General features: G+C 42.8%; 1 protein-coding gene across 3 annotated transcripts in view; it reads left to right on the forward strand.

Moving 5' to 3' along the window:
• The window catches only part of ARMC2 (armadillo repeat containing 2), a 127,589-nt gene that overhangs the window by 69,343 nt on the left and 33,835 nt on the right, over positions 1-24,411 (forward strand). For all 3 annotated transcript variants that reach the window (XM_045499219.1, XM_045499218.1, XM_045499220.1), the window contains 3 exons: positions 5,627-5,772; positions 9,404-9,503; positions 22,174-22,489. In XM_045499219.1, coding sequence (XP_045355175.1) covers positions 5,627-5,772; positions 9,404-9,503; positions 22,174-22,489 — 562 coding nt within the window. The remainder of the gene's footprint in view (positions 1-5,626; positions 5,773-9,403; positions 9,504-22,173; positions 22,490-24,411) is intronic.

Raw genomic sequence — 24,411 nt, forward strand, 5'->3', positions numbered from 1 at the left:
GACCCTCCTCCCACTGATCTTTTACATTTTTCCCAGAAACAGCCCCTTGTCTGTGCTCGGTGGTCAGCCCCACCCCCACCCAGCAGTGAGATTGGTGGCTCCCTGCCAGCCTCTCAAAATGGGGGGCCTGCATTGCTTCCTCCCCCTGGTGACCTCCTCCTGATCTGCAGCCCTCAGGGCTTTGAGCTCTGGTTTACCACCAGGCCTCTGTTAATCCCCTGCACTTTTTTGCCAGAGTCTTCTTAAAGGGGAAGGTCCTCCTTTTCTGCTCCCTTGTCCCTTCAGCTCCTTGTCCTCCTTTTCTTCTTTCTCCTCCTCATCTCCTTTTTATCCCCTTCTTCTGTGCTTCATCCTGCCAGCTTTTTGTGGGCTTTTTATTTACTATCTTCATAGTAGAAAGAAGAATAAGAAACCATTTGTATACAAAGGAACTCACAGTGGGAGAGAGGGTGCATGAAACCGTGGCTTTGCTTCTGTGCTGGGCATGGTACAGGCATGAACAGGATGGTCTGTTAGCCTAGAGGAGATCGTGACCAGGTGCCGAAAAGTCTGCACAGAAAAGTAAGCCTGAGCTGGTCCAGAGAAATGAGCAGGGGATGGGCAGGCTGGAGAAGAGGTGGGAAAGGGATTGAAGAGGCCATTCTGGACTTGTCAAAAGATGTGAGTGTGGTGCAGCATTTGAAAAGAGGAAGGGGGATAAGAGGTGAGCTTGGAGGCGTGAACTACACTGTGAAGAGTGAGCACCCTTAAGATATGCATTGTGCCCAGGGGCGCCTGGGTGGCGCAGTCGGTTAAGCGTCCGACTTCAGCCAGGTCACGATCTCGCGGTCCGTGAGTTCGAGCCCCGCGTCAGGCTCTGGGCTGATGGCTCAGAGCCTGGAGCCTGTTTCTGATTCTGTGTCTCCCTCTCTCTCTGCCCCTCCCCCGTTCATGCTCTGTCTCTCTCTGTCCCAAAAATAAATAAACGTTGAAAAAAAAAATTAAAAAAAAAAAGATATGCATTGTGCCTGATAGGCCAGCAGAAGTCAGAGGAGGCCTTTGAACAGGGAAGGTTAGAGTTTGAGATGCTTCCTGTGGCCACAGGGAGTCATGTGGAACGATGAACAAGGCAGGGGAGAGGCTGGAAAGAGCCTGTTGAGATGTCTGTAGAGTTTGGGAAGGAGGTGACACAGGCTTAAATGGAACCAGCAATCCCGGTGATGGAAAGAAGAGGAAGAACAGGTGACCCTTAGGTGTGAAGGGGGAAGAGTTCAGCGCCTAGAAAGGAGCTGCTATAATCAATAAGATGGAATAGAGAATGCACAGAGAACTGGGCCCCCTCCAGGAAGTCCATTTTTCTTTCATCCGTTATTTTTTATTCCTCTGCTCCTTTAAAATCACCTTAAAATCTACTTCAGAGATATTGTCTGATTAATTCGTGGCTTTCTGATATCCTAACCTTTCTATTTATCCCAGTCTTTCCTTTATAGGTATTCACCCATTCAGTCATTCCATCCACAAATGTTTATTGAGGACCCACTGTGTGCCAGGCACTGGCTTTGGGCATAGGGGCACAATGATGAAAAGACCGTGCATAGGCCCTCACTAAAGCTTCGAGTATAGAGGAGTGGACAGACAATAAAACATAATACTAAATAACCTAACATTAAACAGCTTGTGGGGGCGGGGGGTGTAAGGTAAGAGATGAAGTTTGAGGGGTTGGTGAGAGTCAGATCATACAGGGCCTTGTAGACCATGGTCTGAAGACAGAATCTTATCCCAGGAGAAGTGGACAAAAAGCTAGTAGGGCTTGTGGTGACAGAAAGCAGAAAGACATGGTTCTGGGATGTCACTGAGGCTGGGGCTTGAACAACCAGATTGACGGTAGTGGCATAGATTGAGGTGTTACTGTGTATTTTTCAAGTATGTGGCTCATGTTGCACTTAAGTTATTCTACCAGCATCACAGCTGACACACCTGGCAATACTTGATGTCACATCTCACTCAGCTCTGCACACTCCCCACAATGTGACACGTGCAGTACATGGAGAGGCCATGTCACATGTAAACGTGTGCCTCCACTCTTGACTTGGGCCATTGAATCAAAGCTGCGTTTGGGAGTAGGAGAACCTTGAGCTGTTTTAACTTTTTCTAATGAGATAAGAAAAATGGTCGAGAGAGGGAAAAACTGAGGCCGAAACAAGAAAATAAAAGCTCCTAAGAAAACCGTTCCTTTTTCTGACAGCAGAGGCTGGATGTGGGGAACAAGAGGATGGCAGTAGATCAAGGTGCCCAATCCGTGAAGCCTTAGGGACCAGGGAAGAGGACATGTTTCTGTGCATGATGATTAGAATACATGTTCCCTGGCGTCTGATGGCCTGGCTTCAGGTCAGGATTCACATGGGCATCTGAGCTCTTTGGACTCTGAGTTGGGAAAGCTTGTGAGTCATTCCTCGGGTCGATGTAAACAGCAGTGCTTGAGTGAGTGCCTGGGCTGTCTCTGGAGAAGGAGAACAGATAGAGCCAGGGTCTGATGATGAGAATTTTCCATTTTATGGTGGTGATGGCCTGGAAAGCCTAGAATGATTTATTAGCCTTCACACAAGACCATTCCTTAGCTTAGGAGACTATATTGTATAGATCCACGGTGAAGTGGAATGCTCAAGTGGTTTGTTTTCCCCTCCAATGTTTTGGATGCTGAAGCTTTCAGGGAATACTTTACTGAATTGCTGTGTAATTGAATTGACTTCAAAAGGCTTGAACACATTTACTTGAAGCATTATTTTTATTTTCTCTGATTTCAAGGTAGTTATATTTTAACAAAATCTTTTTGTTGCTGTTGTTACAAAGGAAAACTAATCAAAGATATGTACCTTAATAATTGTTTTTAAAGTTTATTTATGACTATAATGAAGCCTTATATTTACATAATGCTTTACAATGCACAAAAACATTGTCCCATGTTTCCATTTTATACACACAACCACCCTAAGAGGTGAGCAGGGATTGGAACCCCTTTTCACAGATGAAAGGATGGGGAAGTTGCGCAATGAGTGGGTGCCTCAGTCACATAACTAGAAAGAGATTTGGGACTTGAGTCTCTACCATTTGACTCTAAGGACAGGTATCTCTCTTCTGTATTTTGGGTGTGAAGTCCCACAAAAAATGTGGGAATGGGACACACGATGTTTGAACTCCTGTTTGGTGATGGGCATTGGTAATGCCCTTCACACATCTTGTCTCATTGAATCCTGACAACTCTAGGGCAATTATCACCATCCCCACTTTATTGATGAGAAAAATGTTCCCCAGAAGGTTCACAAACTAACCAAAGCTAGTGAGTGGTGGGGCTGGGATTTGACCAGGAATCCAAATCCTGAGCTGACTCTTCTTAACCAAGAGCCTGTCTGTACTGTTCCATGAGGAAAGATCACACTACATCAAAATCCTAGAGGAGAACACAGGCAGCAACTTCTTTGATCTTGGTCACAGCATCTTCTTACTAGACACATCACCAAAATCAAGGGAAAATGAAAGCAAACATTATTGGGACCTCGTTAAGATACAAAGCTTCTGCACAGTGAAAGAAACAATCAACAAAACTAAAAGGCAGCCTAAGGAATAGGAGGAGATGTTTGCAAACAACATATCTGATAATGGGTTCATATCCAAAATCTATAAAAAGTATCAAAGTCAACACCCAAAAGACAAACAACCCAGTTAAGAAATGAGCAGAAGCCCTGAATAGACACTTTTCAAAGAAGACATCCAGATGGCTAACAGACACATAAAAAGATGCTCAAGATCACTCATAATCAGGGAAATACAAATCAAAACCTTGAGGAGATACCACCTCACACCTGTCAGAATGGCTAAAATTAACACAAGAAACAATAGGTATTGGCGAGGATGTGGAGAAAGGGGAACCCTCTTGAACTATCGGTGGGAATGCAAACTAGAGCAGCCACTCTGGAAGACATTATGGAACTTCCTCAAAAAACTAAAAATAGAACTACTCTATGACCCAGCATTTGTACTATTAGGTATTTACCCAAAGAATACAAAAATACAGATTTGAAGGGGTACATGCACCCCAGTGTTTACAGCAGCATTTTCAACCGTAGCCAAACTGTGGAGAGAGCCCAAATGTTCATTGACTGATGAACGGATAAAGAAGATGTGGCATATATACACAATGGAATATTAGCCATAAAAAAGAATGAAATCTTGCCATTTGCAATGACGTGGGTGGAGCTAGAATGTATTATGCTAAGCAAAATAAGTTAATCAGAGAAAGACAAATGCCACATGATTTTACTCATGTGTGAAATTTAAGAAACAAAACAGGTAAACATATGGGAAGGGGGGGAGAGAAGAAGAGGAAACCACAAGAGACTCTTAATGATAGAGAACAAACTGAGGGTTGATGGAGGATTGTGGGAGATGGGCTAGATGGGTGATGGGTATTAAGGAGGGCACTTATTATGATGAGCACTGGGTGTTGTATGTAAGTGAAAAAGCACTGAATTCTACTTCTGAAACCAATATTGCACCGTATATTAACTAAAATTTAAATTGAAAAGGAGAGACTTAAAAAATAAACGTATTAGGTAACAGCAGCGTTAATTTTACTAAACTTTACTAAATTGGATTTACTAAATTATTCTCTTCTTCACTTTTAGACAAAGATAGCTCTCCTAAACATTTTTTATAAAATAAGACGAATATGCAAGAAATAAATACTTGTCTCTTGGAAGAGAATGAAACTAACAGTCTTAAATATCCTTCGGTCACAGCAATATTTGATGCTACTCTTAAGACTATGGACTGAGGGGCACCTGGGTGGTTCAGTCAGTTGAGAGTCCGACTTTGCCTCAGGTCATGATCTCACGGTCTGTGAGTTCAAGCCCCGCGTCGGGCTCTGTGCTGACAGCTCAGAGCCTGGAGTCTGATTTGGATTCTGTGTCTCCCTCTCTCTCTGCCCCTCCCCCACTCATGCTCTGTCTCTGTCTCAGAAATAAATAAACATTAAAAAAAAAAGACTATGGACTGAGAGGTTTCTTTTTTTAATATTTTTCAAAAAGTTTATTTGTTTTGAGAGAGAGTGTGCATGCACGTGTGTGCATGTGAGTGGGGGAGGGGCAGAGAGAGAGAGAGACAAAGAATCCCAAGCAGGCTCCCCACTGCTAGTGGGGTCCAATACAGGGCTCAAAATCACACCGTGGGATCATGACCTGAGTGGGAATCAGACGTTTAACCGACTGAACCACCCAGATGCCCCTGGAAATGAGATTTCTAATCTGTGGAACTGATGTCGCATGTCTCAGTGTGAAAAAGTCTTATTATGGACAGCTAACAAACCCGGATGATGATCTATTTAACCCTAAGGTTTTGGTATAATAATTGCTTATTAACATGAATTTCTCATTCTTCACCTTTGAACCAAAGTAGGCTCTCTTTGTATCCATTTTTTTTTTTTTTCATGCTACTTGTCCTTAGGCCCATGTTCTCTAGTAGGAGATGCTTAAAAGGGGCTTGGTTTTGCTACTGATTTAATGAAGCTTGTAGGATGAATTGTGTTGTACTGATTAGTATTGCTGTATTTTCCAATTAAAAACAAAATGGCGCAAATGTGCTTTTATCCCAGATGACTGCTACACTGAGAAACTTGGTTGATTCACCACCAGCAAGAAGTAAGTTGCTAAGCATCAGTGCCCTCCCCCAGCTCTGCGCGGTGATGGGACAGTACATGGCTGACAAGGATGTCTGCACCAATATTGCCAGAATATTCAGGTAGGTGGACTAGGAAAACAAAGCAGCCTTACACAAATGCTAAGGCTTAAATTTGGGGGGGTATCTTTAATATTCGCGTGTGTGTGTGGCTGGCAAGGAATCCTATTTTGCTTCTTACTTCACCTAAAAAAAAAACAAGTAAATCTAATGGCCTAAGTTCAAAATAAATGATTTAAACTGATGACTCCATTTCATATGGTTTTCTTTTTTTTTTTTTTTTTTTTTTAATTTTTTTTCAACGTTTATTTATTTTTTTGGGACAGAGAGAGGCAGAGCATGATCGGGGGAGGGGCAGAGAGAGAGGGAGACACAGAATCGGAAACAGGCTCCAGGCTCTGAGCCATCAGCCCAGATGGCGGGGCTCAAACCCACAGACCGCGAGATCGTGACCCGGCTGAAGTCGGACGCTTAACCGACTGTGCCACCCAGGCGCCCCTCATATGGTTTTCTAATGCGATTCTAAATTCATCCATTTCAAGTCACCTTAGTTCTTTGGTGAGTCAGGAGTTATCCTAGGGTTTTTACACAAACAAAAATTCCTCTTAGCTTATTGGAGATAAATAGCTATATCACAAAACATGGTAAACTTACTTGTACACTTGGAAACGGTACTTAAGGGTTTTAACTCAAAAAGGGGAACATTGCTTAGAAAGTCTCATCTGACCTGATTTGTAAGAGAAGGTTATTTTATTTCAGTTGTTTGACTGAACTTTGGCTCACTCATTCACTAATCATGTTCACACTTCACTCCAGGAGTGATGACCATCTGAATCCAGGTTGCTTTAAAGCAAGATGTTTAATTTCAGAACAGTCTTTAAATTATTATATTTCCTCCCTCACTGCTCCTTGAGCCAATGTTTTAACATAATTATCCTTCTCAAGAGACCTGGGCATTTCTTGAACTTCACTGTAATTGTTTAGCAAAATAGAAAATTTCCCGAACACTGAATTGGTAATTGACCACAGTATGAGGATGAGTCCAGATTTGATTTTCAGCACTGTGCTTTCCTGCCTGGATACTTAATTTGGGGTACTTATCACTCTCGTTTTGAAGCACTGTAAAATCATAAGTTTTGTGTTTATACATGGTGGCATATAGGGATCCAATTTTCATTTTTTTTTTCCACGTGGATAGTCGGTTGTCCCAGCACTTTTTTTTTTTTTTTTCAACGTTTATTTATTTTTGGGACAGAGAGAGACAGAGCATGAACGGGGGAGGGGCAGAGAGAAGGAGACACAGAATCGGAAACAGGCTCCAGGCTCTGAGCCATCAGCCCAGAGCCCGACGCGGGGCTCGAACTCCCGGACCGCGAGATCGTGACCTGGCTGAAGTCGGACGCTTAACCGACTGCGCCACCCAGGCGCCCCTGTCCCAGCACTTTTTATTGAACATGACGTTTTGTTTTTGCACTGATTCTAAATGCCTAGTTAGTTAAACACAAGCAAGTTTCCTTATACTTGTAGGTCTGTTTCTAGGCACTTTGTCTGGTCCGTCCAGTACCACACAGTTTCCAGTGTTATAGATTTAAGTCTTGCTATAAGGTAAGATGAGTCCTTTGCCTCTTTTCTCCTTTAAGGTCCAAATTCTTCCCTCTTTCTCATGAATTGGAGAATCAGCTAAGGTCTGGGATAGGAACTTTAGCATTTTTCATAGAACAGCACTGAGTATGTAGAGCAATTGGGATGCAAGAGTGGAGAATTGACACCTTTATGATACTGAGTCTTCCACCAATAAACATTTATGATGTCTTCTTTTATATTTTTCCGTAAAATTTTATTATTTTCTCCAAAAAGATGTTGCACATCTTTTGTCAGATTTATTTCTTCATGGCTTTTGCTGCAATTATGAATGCAATCTCTAAACATATTTTTAAGGGGACTAAGAGGTACAAACTTCTACTTATAAAATAAATAAGTCATGGGGAAGAAAATACAGCATAGGGAATACAGCCAGTAATATTGTAATAACTTTGTGTGGTGACAGATGGTGACTACACTTATCATGGTGAATATGTTATAATGTATAGAATTGTCAAATCACTGTATTGGAGACCCGAAACTAATGTAATAGCACATGCTGACTATAAAAAAAGTATATAAAATATTTCCTAATAGGCTGTTGCTGGTGTACATAAATAGTATTTAATATTTGCTTATTAATTTTAATCCAGGAATCTTAATGAAATTTACATCTAAGCATGAGTCTATAGATTGTCTTGGATTTTGTATGCAATTTGTCTGCAAATAAGAATAGTTTCGGGGTTTTTTCCCCATCATTACAACTCTTCCCTGCTGTCTCCACCTCTTTCTAATTGTATCACTCAGGATGTCCCATACAAAGTTGTAAGAGTGTTGGACCTGCTGCCTTTCTCCTGCAGAGAAATATTTGAAAGAAAATATTTGAAAGAAATACTTTTGTGGTTTTACCAGTTAAAAATAATATTTACTGCAGGTTTTTGTAGATACCCTTCAGAAGGTTAAGGAAGAATTTTCTTGCACTAATGGATGTTAGATTTTCTTGAATGCTTACCTAGTATCTATTTTGATTATGTAGATTTTCTTTTCTAAATTCATTAAGATAGTAGATTACAGATTAATAGGTTGTCTGACGTTAAGCTGCTATACATTGCTAGGTTGAATTGACTAATATCTTGTTTAGGATTTTTCATCTATGCGTTAGATGAAACTTGTACTTTTCCTTTTGCATTGTCCTTGTTTGGTTTTAGTGGCAAGTTTATACCAGCCTCATAAAATGAGTTGGGAAGTGTTCCCACTTTTTCTCTATTATCGAAGAATTCCTGAAAATTGAACTTATCTGTCTCTTGAAAAGTTTGTAGGACTTGCTTGGAAAGTTATTTTATCCTGGTGTGTGTGTAAGATTTGTGTGTATCATTGACCACAGATTCACTTTCTTTAGTGGCTATATATCCAGCCATATTTCCTCTTGGGTTAGTTTCAAAAAGTTATATTTTTATAGGAATCTATAAAAATCTACAGCACTACTAGGAATTTACCCAAGGGATATCGGAGTGCTGATGCATCGGGCACATGTACCCCAATGTTTATAGCAGCACTTTGAACAATAGCCAAATTATGGAAAGAGCCTAAATGTCCATCAACTGATGAATGGATAAAGAAGTTGTGGTTTATATATACAATGGAATATTGGCAGTGAGAAAGAATGAAATCCTGCCATTTTGCAGCAACATGGTTGGAACTGGAGGGTATTATGCTACGTGAAATAAGTTAAGCAGAGAAAGATAGATATCATATGTTTTCACTCATGTGTGGGTCTTGAGAAACTTAACAGAAGACCATGGGGGAAGGGAAGGGGAAAAAAATAGTTACAAACAGAGAGGGAGGGAGGCAAACCATAAGAGACTCTTAAATACAGAGAACAAATTGAAGGTTGATGGGGATGGGGGAGAGGGGAAAGTGGGTGATGGGCTTTGAGGAGGGCACTTGTTGGCATGAGCACTGGGTGTTGTATGAAAGCCAATTTCATAATAAACTATATTTAAAAAAAAATAATAAAGTAACCCTATGTGTATTTGAGCTTTCTGGAAACCAAAACAAAACAAAACAAAAAAACCAAAGTTTATTTTTATTTTCCCATTTGGCATTTCTGCAGCAAACTTACTTCTTACCATGACTGCTGTGCAGCCTTGGCCAACTGTTCCAGATGTTATGCCTTGTTTTTGAAAGTGATAAACAAATACCAGAAGAAACAGGTCAGTTCTTCATGTATTTAATTCTTCAGTTTGTCTTTGCGTTGGGGTATTTGTATAAGCCCATGTTAAATGACCTTATGTTTTGAACGTACAGGTTTCTATCAGAAGCTTCCATTTGATGTGTAATGGGCAGCCCTAGGAGTCAGAGTTATCTGTAGGAGTTGAGGAGAGACTAGTTGGAGGGAGAAATGGCTACAATGGGATGTTGATGCGGTAGGATCCCTGGTTTAGGGAAGAGGATGGATGCACAGTGTTGTTGCTGCCAGTGATCCCTAGACACTTAGACGAGAGTCATCCTGGGGTGGGGTGGGGGTTATTTGCAGGCCCAGTCCCAGGCTTGCTGAGTGGGTGGGAAGGGGCCTGGCCATCCACACTTGACTGAGAACCACGGGGACTTCTGATGCAAAGCACAGTTTGGGATCCCCTGCATGGGTATACTCTAAAGATTCTTCTAGACTGGAAATTCTCTAATTCTTTGACACTTTAGTATTTAGAAGATGAATCATTCCAAACAAAGGTAAATATTAGAAAGAAAACAGGGTGACTTAGTTGTTGAGCGTCTGGTTCTTGATTTCATTGCAGGTCATGATCTCACAATTCGTCAGCTCGAACTCTGCATCAGGCTCTGTGCTAGCAGCCCAGAGCCTGCTTGGAATTCTCTCCCCTCTCCCTGCCCCTCCCCTGCTTACTCTCTCTCACTCTGTCTCTCAAAATAAATAAATGAACGTTTAAAAACGTTTTAGAAAGAAAATAATTTGGTTTTAATGAATCGGGTAACAGTATATAGAGCTATTTAAAAAAGGGAAGATGTCACAAATGACTCCACCTTAATATAATCATAATAGTACAGACATTAAATTTTATTATGAGTCTTTGAATATTCATTAAATACAATTTATTCAGATTTAGAAATGATTACAGTTACATCAACTGTTTAGTGACATATTTTATACATGAACACAATATATATTTCAAATATGGTAAGTTTCATCAGCTTTAAACCAAATAATTTATATGTATACTAAGAACATTTTAATATAAAGCTTTTGTGTTTGTTTATATTGGCCATCTCAAAACCACCTCAAAATATAACCCATGTTTCCACAAATAGCGCTGAATTTATTTTTACCCAGCCAAGTACTTCTGCTGAGAATAACTAAGTTTGTCAGATTTTATGCTATTATTAGCTAATTTATTAAAATGTTACTAGTCTCTTTTTGGTTATACAGATGACAGAGAAGTATCTATGCTCATATTACACTATTACTACATTTTAAAGATGGTAAAACCTTGCTTAAAGTGTTAGTAATTTTTATTTGGCTTTTAAACACTGATTTACAAACGCGTACTTGAGTTTCTGATTCTGAGAATTTGGGTTACAAATGCTTTCACCTACATATTTTGTATTTTTTCTAAATTACATACTTTGAAAGATTTCAAGGTATAAGAATTTGCTACGTCAGGTGAAGAATGATTTGATTAATCTACCTGAAAGATTCTCCATTGCTGTTAAGTGTCCATTAAGCATTTGTCTAGATCTTGGCATAATGTATTATCATAACTGTAATCTTAGGGCAAGTGAATTAATCTGGTGAAAAGCTTAGGCACTCCTATTCCTGGTTTTCTTTTTAAGTAAAAGAATAAAATGGCAGAAATATATTTTACATTAAAAGAATTCTTTTAGATCTTATACTTTAAAAGTTTAGTTATGGATTTTGTTTGTAAATGTGCTTTTATGATTTTCATTGTAATTTTATTTTACCATCATTATTCTTTTTTGCTTTGGTGTTTTGATTTTGGATGATTTAGATAACTATAACCAGAGAAGGCATCTTTGCTTGCACTAGAATTTTCAAATGAGGGTTAAAGAATGCATTTTGGTTTAACAACTTGAATTCAAGTTATGTCATAACCTGTAAATTTTTAAAAAGGAAGAATACACATCAGTTCAGTACTGATAAATAGTCCTATTGTTTTGTAGCATTACTAGTAAATAACCATTTGTTTTTCTGATTATAGCTTGGATGATGGCCGTGTTTAATAAACAGACAAAAATCCTGGTATCTTGCCAATATAAGACATTTGAGATGTCAACACAGCTAAGGGTATGCTTTTGCTGGTGTAAGGGACTATATATCTTAAAGTTTAATCTGCATAAAATTTTACTGTGGCTCTTAGCAAACTACTTTTCACCTTGGACCAAAAGTTCTCATAAAGCAAAATTGGTGTTTCAAAGCCATCTTTTTTCTCTGTTGATCTATATGACAATTTTGTGTTCCTATTAAAATTATTTTGGTTAGAAGAAGAATGAAGAGCACCTTGCAAACTATGTACGGTTCATGTTGTTTCCAGAACCATCAAGGAAATGCATAATTTATTAAATTATTTTAATCATTGCAGTGAAGATCATATTAAAATATATTACATATTTCCTTGCTTTCTTAGAAGACACTAAGAATAATTTAATCTCTTCTTGATGCCAAAGGTCAATATTACAAACATTAATTATTGCTCTAGAGGCTATTTGTCCCATAGTGCGAGCATGAGTCTGTTGATGAGATTCCTTTTTTTTTTTTTTTTTTTTTGAGAGGGATACAGAGGGTGAGTGGGGAAGGGGCAGACAGAGAGAGAGAGAAAGAGAGAGAGGCACAGACTCCGAAGTAGGTTCTAGGCTCTGAGCTGTCAGCACCGAGCCCCACGCAGGGCTCACAAACTGTGAGATCGTGACCTGAGCCCAAGTCGGACACTCAACCGACTGAGCCACCCAGGCATCCCTGATGAGATTCTTTAAATGTTTTTGTCCTTTCTGTAGATTTCTCTCTCTTCCCTTTCTATTGATTGTTAAGTCTGTCCTTGGTAGTCTTTACTTATCTTTACTTTCCTTTTGCAATTATTTGCTTGCAATTAGTAGGGGAACCTCATAATAAAACTTATTAAAAGTATCAGCTAAAAGGGGCACCTGGGTGGCTCATTGGTTAAGCGCCAGACTTCGGCTCAGGTCATGATCTCACAGTTCATGGGTTCAAGCCCTGCGTTGGGCTCTGTGTTGACAGCTCAGAGCCTGGAGCCTGCTTTGGATTCTGTGTCCCCCTCTCTCTGCCCCTCCCCACTCACACTCTTGTCTCTCACTCTCAAAAATAAATAAAACATTAAGAAAAAGAAGTCTGTTTTTATTTATTTTTGAGAAAGAGAGTGAGCATGAGTGGTGGAGGGGCAGAGAGAGAGAGGGGACAGAGGATCCCAAGCAGGCTCTGAGCTGACATCAGCAAGCCTGGTACAGGGCTGTAACTCATGAACCTTGAGATCATGACCTGAGCCAAAGTCAGACTTTCAAGTGACCAAGCCTCATGTCTTCTGCTTTCTGCGCCAATAGCTGGAGCCTTTCTTAGCTAGAGAAAATGAGATGGTTTATTAGACTCTTCTATGAATTTTTTCTGCCAGACTTGTGTCAAAACAAGTAGTCCTGGAAAAAACAAGACAAACAAAAAAACTAGTCCTGGGACCAAACCCGGTGATAACATTGATAATGCTTTGATAACACAGCCAATCACACTGATGAAGCTTCAGGCACTGGTCAGAATGAACCACTTAGATTCATTCAGGTGGGTTCAGGTCTTCTCCTGCAGGACCCTCAGAATGGCTTGCAAAAGGCAGGGCTCATTAACCTCAGTTAGCTAGACAGACCATGAGTTGCTGATTCGTAATTGGTGAAATAATCCCCAAATTTTATTGTTAAAATAATCACCAAATATTCCTACCGATGTCCTGCTTTGAGAAAGTTCAGTATATACCCATATTGAAATTTTGTAAGTTTGCAACACATAAATTTGAGGAAGATTAGTGCATATACAATCAAATGATGGCCCAGTTTTTTCCACCCCTCTTTGCACTTCTGTGACGTGGGCCTGTGTCTGAAGGCTGTGCTACCAGCCAGGGTTTCTGGTTTATCAACAGTCTCAGAGAAAAGGAATCCACCCCTCCCAGCTCTTACAAAGGACTTCCTCAGGGAGAACAAGGGAAACTTCTTTGGCTCCTGTCTGGGAGGTTAATTGGTCCAAAATCCATGGTACGACTAATCACTCCAGTTCCCATACACACAAAAACGGAGAGCGAAGCACAACGTTTGGGTCAGCTCGATGCAGTTTGAAAGCTAAACTTTAGCATTAGGTAAAGCCTCTATTAAAAATGGTAACCCAAATTCAATTAAATGACAAATCTCATTTAAGAAATGTGCACATATTGTATGCTCTCTGGTGTAAACTACATTTGGTACAAACCAAATGTACAAACAGATGGGCCTAGTAACGCAGGGATGAGCAGGGTCAGTATCAGCCTTGCAAATCAGGGCCTGCCCTAGGAGGTGCCTCTGACGTCACCATTGCTGCATTTAGCATCTCCGCAAAATATGCTTGGGTTTGTTTTTTGGAAGAACATGAAGGGATTTTCCCCATTTCTTCTGTAAATATCTACTGGGCAAGAGATCCAGTAAAATGCCTCAAATGAGATTTGTATGATGGGCAATTTTTTACGGAGGTCATGGTCTAAAAAGAATAACCTTTATCTACATTCCCATCACATGCCCATTGAGCAACTGACTATCTGACTCTCTCCATTTGAGATATGGCCAATTTCTTGTTTTTTTTTTTTTGTTTTTGTTTTTTTTTTTGTTATTGTTGTTTTTGTTTTTGTTTTTTTTAAACAGAACATCCAGAGGTAGGACCCTCATCAGAGCCTTCAAAAACACTGTCTGGGAATTGCCCGGCATGTCCTTGCTTGTGCTGCTTTTAAAGTCATGCCTCTCTCATTCCATTTAGACTTCTTTTAGGGTAAGCGATCATGTTCGGCCACGTACGCACAGCGAACACTGTCTGATTTGGAATGCTCAGGCATCGTGGTGTTGACAGTGAGACCTGGAATGTCTGAAGGGTATGGGCTGAGAGCACAGACATCTGCCATTTTTCTCGCTGTTCCTCTGTGATGCAGCCACAGCCATGCAGCAGTCCAGAGATAACGTGACCTCTCTCTCCCCTCCATCTTTTTTGGGGCCAGTGAGGATTTGTTAGGGAGGCGCCTCCACCCCTTCCCCTGGAGCCTTTATATGGTAACTTGGCTCCTGGCTCACCCTCTTCCTCCTGCCTGGCAGGAGCGTGCCCTGTGGCTGTATTCCCAGCCCCTCTGCAGACACATTCCCACTGCTAGCATTTGGCTGAGCTTGCTCCTTTTTTCAGCCTTGGCCTTGGTCTGCACCCCTGACCGGGCGGGCAGCACAGTAAGCCCTTAGCTTGTTCATTCTTTCCAGCTCCTGCTGCTTTGCCCTTGTGGAAATGGCTCTACCCCGCTCAGCACAGAAACCCAAACGCCTGACTTATGTCTGCGGACTTAAGAACAGAACAGAGCACAGTGAAATTCTAGCCTCGCCTGGTGCTTTTGAGGGATAGCCACGTCCAGAAGCATATAGTTGGTGCTCAGGAAATGGCTGCTGATGGAATGGATAGATGAACGGAGGCATCAAGTATAATCCCTGCAGGTTTTTAAATGCTCCTCTACTTAGATTCTGGGTATTGAGTCACCAGCATCCCAGATCCTGCCATTTTGTATGGTTCAGCACTTATGCAAACTGCTGACCCACTTTCAGCACCGCAGGGTTAATTAGCGTTTTTGCCGTGGTGCAGTGTGTGTTCCAGATTGGTAAAGTTTATCTGTTCTTCAGCTCACCTGTATGTTCAATTCATGTTGAGGTTTCGTTCGAAGGTGGGAAGTTGGGTAAATGTTGTAAAATTGCAAATCGTGATTCAGCTCGCAGATCCAGATTGCATGAGAAGTTCCTAACCACATTTTAAATGGGGCATCTTGAAAATCTTTCTAAAATGTTTTCTTTTACTTAGTAGAAGTAGTTCTCTCCTAAGTAAGTGGAGTCTGATGAACATAGTTTATTCTTTCTGTGATAGTTTGATGTAGTTCCTTCCCTATGGTCAACATTATACACACCAGTTATTTTCAGGCCAGGTGGGAAGGGTGTGGGAAATGAGGAGGAATGTGTTCGCCTTGGCTGGCTGTGTGCGGGGAGTAATATGTCAGGTAATGCAGAACTGGTCACATGGGACTGGATGGTGCATTGGACACTGGCTTTGACATTTAACAGGCAGTGGATGTTTTTGAGCAAGGAAATGATGTAAGAGCTGTGCTTCAAGAAGTGGTATTGACAGTGAGGCGCCTGGTTGGCTCAGTCAGTTGAGTGTCTGACTTTGGCTCAGGTCATGATCTGACGGTTCAGGGGTTGAAGCCCTGCGTCGGGCTCTGTGCTGACAGCTCAGAGCCTGGAACCTGCTTCAGATTCTGTGTGTGTCTCTCTCTCTGCCCTTCCCCTGTTCATGCTTTGTGTCTCTCAAAATTAATAAACATTAAAAAAAGTTGTTTTTTAAAAAGAAGTGGTATTAACAGGGGCATCAGGGTGGCTCAGTCAGTTAAGTGTCTGACTCTTGATTTCGGCTCAGGTCATGATCTCAAGGTTTGTGAGTTCAAGCCCCATGTCAGGCTCTGTGCTGACAGCACAGAGACTGCTTGGGATTCTCTCTCTCCCTCTTTCATTGTCCCTGCCCCACTCATTTCTCTCTCTCTCTCTCTCTCTCTCTCTCTCTCAAAAATAAACTTTAAAAATTTTTTAAAAATTAAAAAAAAAAAAGAAGGGGCATTAACATTGATCACAGAGGGAGGATCCCACCAAGGGTCTGTGACAGGAGGCTACAGACAGATTAACCAGAACAGGCATGGGAAGGAGGTGGTGGGGGGAGATTTTGAGATGGCAGAACAAAGGGAACTCAGTGACTGGTTGGTGAGGGGAGTGAGTAGTCAAAGATGCCTGTAGGACCAAGTCTGGGGGATCTGGCAGATGAGGGTTATGGTGAATGAGGAGTTTGGGAATCCATCTGTAAGCACAGATGGCCAAGGTCCTGCCTCTTTTCCTCACCAGGGTTGGACTTTGGGGTCAGCAAACCCCGTGAAGCCTGAGTCTCCACATCTCTGGGTAGAAGGAGAGCCTCCTTCGCTGACTTGAGGCCAGTCTCTCTCACATGGACAGTCACATCGACAACTGCTGCTATGGGAGCTTGCCGGCCACTCAGCCGTGTCCTGCTCCTGGCTTTGTTCCAGTTAAAGCAATTTCATTTACAGCAGTGAGGGGCCCATTGAGACCGAGTAACGTGCTGGCTCCCAAGGGCACAATATATTTGAAACTAAAGAGAATATCCCACAGGCTATAACTGGAGGGTACAGTTGATGTCAGGTTTCTTGCAATAGGTGTACCTGTTTGTCTGAGTTCTGGTTGGCCGTAACTGTTGCTAGGCTGACTCCATTTTTTTTTTTTTTTTTTTAATTTTTTTTTCAACGTTTATTCATTTTTGGGACAGAGAGAGACAGAGCATGAACGGGGGAGGGGCAGAGAGAGAGGGAGACACAGAATCGGAAACAGGCTCCAGGCTCTGAGCCATCAGCCCAGAGCCTGACGCGGGGCTCGAACTCCCGGACCGCGAGATCGTGACCTGGCTGAAGTCGGACGCTTAACCGACTGCGCCACCCAGGCGCCCCTAGGCTGACTCCATTTTTATGCAAGATTTGAAAGTCAGTATGAACTAGTTATACTAGACTGACTTCTTAAAAAAAAAAAAAAGTATGTCTCCTGATTCATCTTCATTTTGCTGTTTCCAAACTACAAAAGCTGTTGCATATATATATATATATATATATATATATATATATATATATGCAACATTGTATTAAATTTGATAAAAATGCTCTAAAAGTTCAGGGTTGATTTATAGGTGGCTGTCAGATACTGTCAGAGAATAAAAGAGAGTATCTGTATCTCAATGGAGAATTGTATACCGATGAAATAATTTCTGCTATGGAGTCAGTCAGTGGTCTCTACAAATCGCTGATGTTGGCCTTTGTCTAATTTTTTCAAGTCTGTATAGAATGTTTAGTTAAGTGGCGTTTTGGAGACTTGCAAAAGATTGGCAACAATCCTTAATCTCTCTTTGTGGACCAGTGAATAAGCCTCTCTATGACACTGTCCAAGGCGGTCCTCTGCACGGCGCGGGCCGCCCACGGTGAGCCATGGGGCCTTGCAAAGCCCTCTTGCTCAGCCGGCGTCCTCGGGCCTCCAGATGAGTTAAGATCGGCACTGGTGTGGGGATAAGGAAGCACCACCTCTGCCAGCCTCCCGGGAGACAGCTGCTATTTTGGCCTGTTCCACGTTCCCTAGATTTGCAGAGAATAGATTTGTGAAAGGGGGTGGGGGGGAACGAAAAGACGCCCGAGCCAACCCTGAGAAAGAGGACAGAAACAGTGAGCGTAGCAGTTGCTGGAAGCTTGGTGCTACAAACAGCGCAATCTGCCACCCCCATTTGTTGATCCCGCGTGCCATCCTTCAGTTGGCCCTGCTGCTGCCAGGAACCACCCCCTCCTTTTTCCATCTGAAGGCAGGGAGAGAGGTACTGTGGCAGTGTTAACTCTTCCTGCCCTAAAGCCTAGAGTTTCTTCTTCGTGCAGCGTATGCCATGGTAGGATCCACACAGGTATTAGAATAAAAGAAGTGCGGAAGTCGAAGGGGCCGAGGGAATTTTCTGAGAAAAGCAGCACTCAGTCTTCCCAGATTAGACCACATGTGACCGTGGAGGGAGGAAACTTGAGTTTGGAAGAATGATGATCTCTAAGGAAAGCTGCCTTCGCCTCCAGCCTGGGTTCTGGTCTGCATACCTGGCAGATCAGCAGTGATGGGTAGAGATGGTACAGGGCCAGAGACACCTGCTGAGTTCTGCTAAGGAGGAAAATAAACAGAGGAAGAAGAGGCCTAGGAAGAGGGAGAAGGGAGAATAGCGTAGCATCCTTCAGAAGGCAGCTGTGATGTTTTACAGGGTAAACTGATTAGTCCTCATATGAATGAGCAAAGAGGATGCAACCACTTTTTAAGTTTTTAAGGAAGTCATTCAAAATCACATATAACATCTTTCCTGTCTTGCTTCACATGCTCCTGAGGAAATGAGGGAGGAGCTCAATCCGGGGAATAGCATGAGGTCCAGCAACGTCAAGAGACTACTGTTAAGTGCCTGAGGGAGGTGACTACGGGTAGAGATTGGGAACCACTTTGTTCAGATTACAGGGTTACAAATTATGACTTTTAACGAATTTGCATATCTAAATGCTTGGGACGGGGCCCGGCATGTCATAAACACTGTGTGTTCATTCCTGCTGCTGCTGCTGCTACTGCTATTATGGTTGATTATTAGAATTTTTCAGAGGTAGGAGTCATGTAGAGTGTCTTTAATCAGAAATTATATTATCAGAGTTTATGCAAAAAGTTCATATTCCTCAGCTTAGAAAATATAAAGTGGAATATCCTTCGAGGAGCCTAATTCTTAGAAATACCCTCTGCCCTGGTTGGAAAGGGTTCTGCTTCTCTGTGGGTGTGTCCAGGGTGGAGGACGGCTTTCCGTCCAGAGCCCAGGGAGGAACCTCTGCCATCGGGAATTAGGTGAAGTAACCGCCGCCTTTATGTGAAATGATGAGTGTCATAATGAAATTGTGTGTCCTTATTTAAGATTTGAGAGCCACAGACTTCAGCATTTTTAGGGAACTGCCTGGTGATCAGAGACAGACAAGGTGAGCCCAGTACCCAGGAAGGGGACTGTCCCAGGTACTTTCTCAAGACCCGCTCCTTTTCGCCTGGCTAACCTACTCCGTCCTCCCCTCCATATATCTGCATTTTATACATTTTTTAACGTTAGACTCAAATTCGTTGGAGGTTATTTTGCCAACCCCCACCACTGTTCTCTGGGCATCCTCTGATCTAAATTTCTCGGAGACTGTCGGGTCCGTCCTGCACAGTTAAATGCCACTAACATGTTACTGATAGTACATGAAAGCGGTTCCGAGCAGTGCCTGAATCATTCCTCATGATTTGTGCTTTACCTGTTTTGTCTCATTTACCCTCAGTACAGTACAATACGATACAATACACTACAACACAATATTTCCCCCATTCTACGAATGAGTTAATAGAGGCATAGAGAGGCTAAGCAAAGTCACATGTATGAACCAGACTGCCTGGCTTTCAAGCTGGAGATTACAATCCCTTTCCGTGTCTAGCTTCCTGCTTGGCCCTTTTAGTCTTTGCTCTTCCCCCACGCTTGTTAGCCTTGTCTTCTCAAGTAGATTCGGAGCTCTTCAGAGCACGGTGCCTCACCCTGTTTCTTCGAGTGTATTCTCCCAGGCTCCCAGCATTCAGAGTTCCCTAAGGGCTTCAGGCGCGCGGTGGGCCAGGAGCAGGTTCTCCTGACTGGGATGACTGGGTGCCATTGGTTGCAGGCTGAGCTGAGGTTTTTCCCAGTGTGAACTCTCTCCTGGACCCGCTCCAGTTCTTGCTGGCGTGTCAGCCTCCGACTTTCTTAATGTTGACAAATGGTTCCCAGCTGCACAAGCAGTGGCCTCGCTTCTTCTCGGCCAGTGCCAGGGAAAACTTTTCTTTCAAGAACAAGCAGCAACAAGTTGGTATTGGCAGAGGAGCCCCAGGCAAATCCCATTTTGTCCTTTGCCTGTGACCTTTCACTCTCTGCCACTGACAGTCCCTGTGCTGCCCATCCCCCAGCCCCAGACCCATCTAGACCTGGCTTCCCCATTAAAACAGGTCCGGGCCTCTGCCCTTTGTCCCCAGTCCTTAAGTCTGCTAATTACTACAGATCTGATCAACAAAGTCCAGTTTATAGGGAATCCCTCCTGGTGACATATTTGGGTTTTAAAAGGAGATAACTCCTTGACTGCTCCGCATATGGCAAGGCAAAGGAGATCCTTAAATGACAGGCCATGTGGGAAGCAGGGCTTGGCTGCAGAAATGACTCTGGATCAGGAGAATCCTGGTTTTCAATCCTGACTCACCTCTCACTAGCTGTGTGACCAGGCAGCTTGTACGAACCCCAGTTTCTTGCCTGTCAAATCGCACAGTGCCTGGCACAATGAGAATTAGCACCCAGGTCAGTGGTAGCCCCTCAGTGAGTGTCTCTGTAAAGTCTCTTCCTCCCACAGGAGTTTCCTCACTCTCCGTGGGTATGGGTGAGGCCAAGAGTACTCATCTGTCTGTCGTTGTCGAATTAAGAACATAATTATTTTTGCATTCTGCTTAGTTGTAAGTTGTTCTCAGCTTGGGACTTTAAGAAATATTTATTTATTGTGAAATATAGTTTATACACAGAAAAGTACATGAAACACACATGTGCAATTTAGCAAATAGTGATAAAGGTGTCTCCCATGTAACCACTACCCTGATCAAGAAAAACAAGTGATGAGGTTTTGGGGTGATAGTGGGTCAATGGCCAAAAAAGAATTCTTGGCGACGTCTTTGGTGCAAAAGGGTGATTTTATTAGAGCACGGGGACAGGACCCACGAGCAGAAAGAGGGGCGCTGGGGTTGTGAAGAGTGGCTCCTTATATGCTATGGGGCTGGGGGAGGTAAAGTCAGAAGGGAACTTTCCAAAGAGATTTTCATATTCTAAGGACTCACAGATTACTGGAGGTCTAGCTATTGTCAAGCTAAGGCATTAACATTAAGACAGTAGGGAGTTCCTGGAGAAAGGTTTTACTCTGCCTGCCTTAAGTGTGTGTCAAAGGGCTGCAGGTTATAAGGAAATCTAATTTTATCTGCCATTTCCTTCTTGCCTTTGTTTCCCACATCACTATGGAGGGGAGGTTGATGCTGGGGCTCCAGGAAACTCAGTCTATAGGTTTCTGGAGATTAGGCTGTTGATAAGACTGCCTTTGTCTTCTAATTTACTAAGATAGTTGTGAACTGATGGAGACTTTATCAGTTTAACCATTTGTTTTTGGTCCTTTCCTTTGTCCTTGGGCAGCCTGGAGTGCCTGAGGAATGCCACACACATCCCACCTAGGAGGGCTGGGTAATGCTAGACTGTGCTTGGCCCTCAGTTTGCCTTATGTTCCCTCATCACCAAGTGGTGGCTTTATATAACACAGTGATTTGATTCTCAGCTGGGGCTGATTTTGCCCCCAGGGGACATTTGAGCCTTTTTGTTTGTGGCATCTGGGGAGGTGCTCCTGGCACCTAGTAGTAGGGGCCAGGAATACTGCTACTAAATACAGCCCCCCAACAGCAAAGATTATCCTGCCCCAGATGTCTGAGTCAGGAAAGCCTGCTGTAACACAATCTGATTAGCCATTGTGCAGAACACCCGATTTTTAGAAACACAATGCTTCAGCAGGAGGTGAACTTTTAGGAAAAGATTTGGGTGCTCAAGAAACCTGTTAGTATCAATACTTAGATTTACATAACACAATGTCAGTAATCCTATGCCACTCAACTAATTGTTCTTTAGGGGGTTAAAAAAAAAAAAAAAGCCGGCCAGAATTTCAGACGAAGGATCTGAAGTTAATAGCCCTTGCTAATAGTATCAATCGGTTTGTATTCTTTCATCGTTGCCAAATGCTTTTAATCTCCTCTGTCAATTTGCAACCAGTCTTGGGACTCAAATACTAGACAAGTTAGTAGAAGCCAGAGGTGTTCAATTTTGCTATTAATTAAGTCGTGAATAAATTAAATACTGTACCCTTTCCAACAACTTGTCCCAGCCCCTATGCACTTGTAATGGTCTTCCCTTTATTGCAGGATTTAGTTGTCCGTATTGTCTTTATTCTTGGCAACCTGACAGCGAAAAATCAACAGGCTCGTGAACAGTTTTCCAAAGAGAAAGGGAGCATCCCGACCTTGCTGTCGTTATTCCATACATTCTACAAACTGGACCTGTGCGCCGAAGAGCAGGCGGGAGGAGCCCAGCAACCCAAGGTGCAGAGGCCGCGGGCCCCCGCGGAGGACGTGCTCATCAAGCTGACCCGAGTACTGGCCAACTTAGCCATCCACCCTGGCATCGGCCCGGCCCTGGCCACCAACCCGCACGCCGTGGGCCTGCTCCTCGCCACGCTAGGTAAGGCTGCTCCCAGCAGGGGAGACAGTTCTGTGGCTCCGGTGCCCCTAGGGGTTTAGTGGCACAACTGGCTCCCTTTAATGAGCCTTCACAGCTGCAGGAAGGAAAATTCCTCCACTGTGCAGAACTTCCTCAAAGGTAATACAGGTAATATTTTTTAAAATTTGCGAAAAGAAAAGAAAAAAAGAAAAAGAAAAAATTGTTACTGAATCTCATTGAATTGTACACCTGGAAAGGGTGAATTTTATGGTATGTGAATTTTATCTTTTTTTTTTTTTTAAGTATACTGGAGGCGGCTGGGTGGCTCAGTTCTTTGAGTTTCCAACTCTTGATTTCTGCTCAGGTCATGATCCCTGGGTTGTGGGATGGAGCCCCACATCGAGCTCAGCTCTGAGCATGTAGTCTGCTTGGGATTCTCTCTCTCTCTCTCTCTCTCTCTCTCTCTCTCTCACTCCGTCTGCCCCTCTTCCTCACTTGCGTGCTCTCTTTCTCTCTTTCTAAAATAATAAAGAAAGTGTACCAATCAAATTACCAAAGACTGGCCAAATTAACCACAAAGAGTTTAAAATCCTTAATTTTTCCTGGATTAGTCCATGTGATTAAAGTTTATTTATATTTTTATTTTTCAGGCTTTCATGGTATCTATAATTATGGCCCCCAATCATTTGTGTCCCATTTCCCCCCTTTATTAGCCATCTCACTCTTCCATAACAAAATACCACAGACTGAGTAGCTTAAACAACAGAACTTTGTTTCTCATGGTTCTGGAGGTTGAGAGCCCAAGGTCAAGGTGCCTGCCAGCTGGGTTCCAGATGAGAGCTCGCCGCCTGGCTCGCAGACAGCTGCGTTCTCACCCTGTCTTCACATGGCATTTCCTCAGAGTGTGCACTCAAGAAAAAGAGAATGATCGCAATCCCCACCTTTCTCCCCCTTTCTCCCTTTCTCCCTTTCTTTCCCCTTTCTACCCCTCCTTATAAGACCACCAATCCTATCAGATAAGGCGTCCACCCATACAACCTCATTTAACTTTACTTCCTAAAACCCCTATCTCACATACAATCACATTGGAGGTTAGAGCTTCAACATGTGCATTTGGGGAAGGGGCTGCATTTCAGCCAATGGTATTCTGCTCCTGGCCCCCTGCCCCAAATTCATAATCTGTTCTCATGGTAGGATTAGTACCTTATAAGAAGAGACACCAGAGAGCTTGCTCTTGCTGTCTCTTCCATGTGAGGACACAGCAAGAAGGCGGCCATCTGCCAGCCGGGAAGAGTTCTCACTAGAACCCAATCCTGATCCCAGACTTCCAACCTCCATAACCGTGAGAAAATAGATTTCTGTTATTTTAGCCCCAAATCTGTGGTATGTCGTTATGGTGGCCTAAGCTGACTGAGACAGATGCACCTTTTGAGTATTAATTATTGTGGGTTCAAATGCTTGTAAGCACATTTAAAGCATTATTAACTATTTACTTTTGTGGGGCTAAATGCACATAAAGTGCTTGGTGCTGTTCATGATGCTGTTCATGGTGCTGTTCATGATGCCTACCCTCTTGCCCCTGATGTCAGTCACTATTCCTTCTGGCCAAATGTGTAGTCCTACAGAAGGTGGTGATACAGAAGAGGTACCCCCCCCCCTTTTTTTTTCTGGACAAGCTAATGAATTGTCCTACCAAGGCAAGAGACAAAAAAACAACAGATTCCCAAACACTGCCCATGGTCTAGCGTCCTCAGTGGGGGGTAGCAGGAACCAGGGCTCCTAACTGGCATTGCTACATCTACCAAGAGATGAGTCTGAAGGCTGAGTAGAAGGCAGGGACAAAATGACTAAGGGCCTTATATGCTAAATAAAGAGTTAATTCCTTCACTCATTCTTGCATCCAGCAATTATTTATTGAGCACCCCTATGTGCCAGACTCTGCT

The sequence above is a fragment of the Leopardus geoffroyi genome, chromosome B2 (assembly GCF_018350155.1).
Source record: "Leopardus geoffroyi isolate Oge1 chromosome B2, O.geoffroyi_Oge1_pat1.0, whole genome shotgun sequence".
Lineage (NCBI taxonomy): Eukaryota > Metazoa > Chordata > Mammalia > Carnivora > Felidae > Leopardus > Leopardus geoffroyi.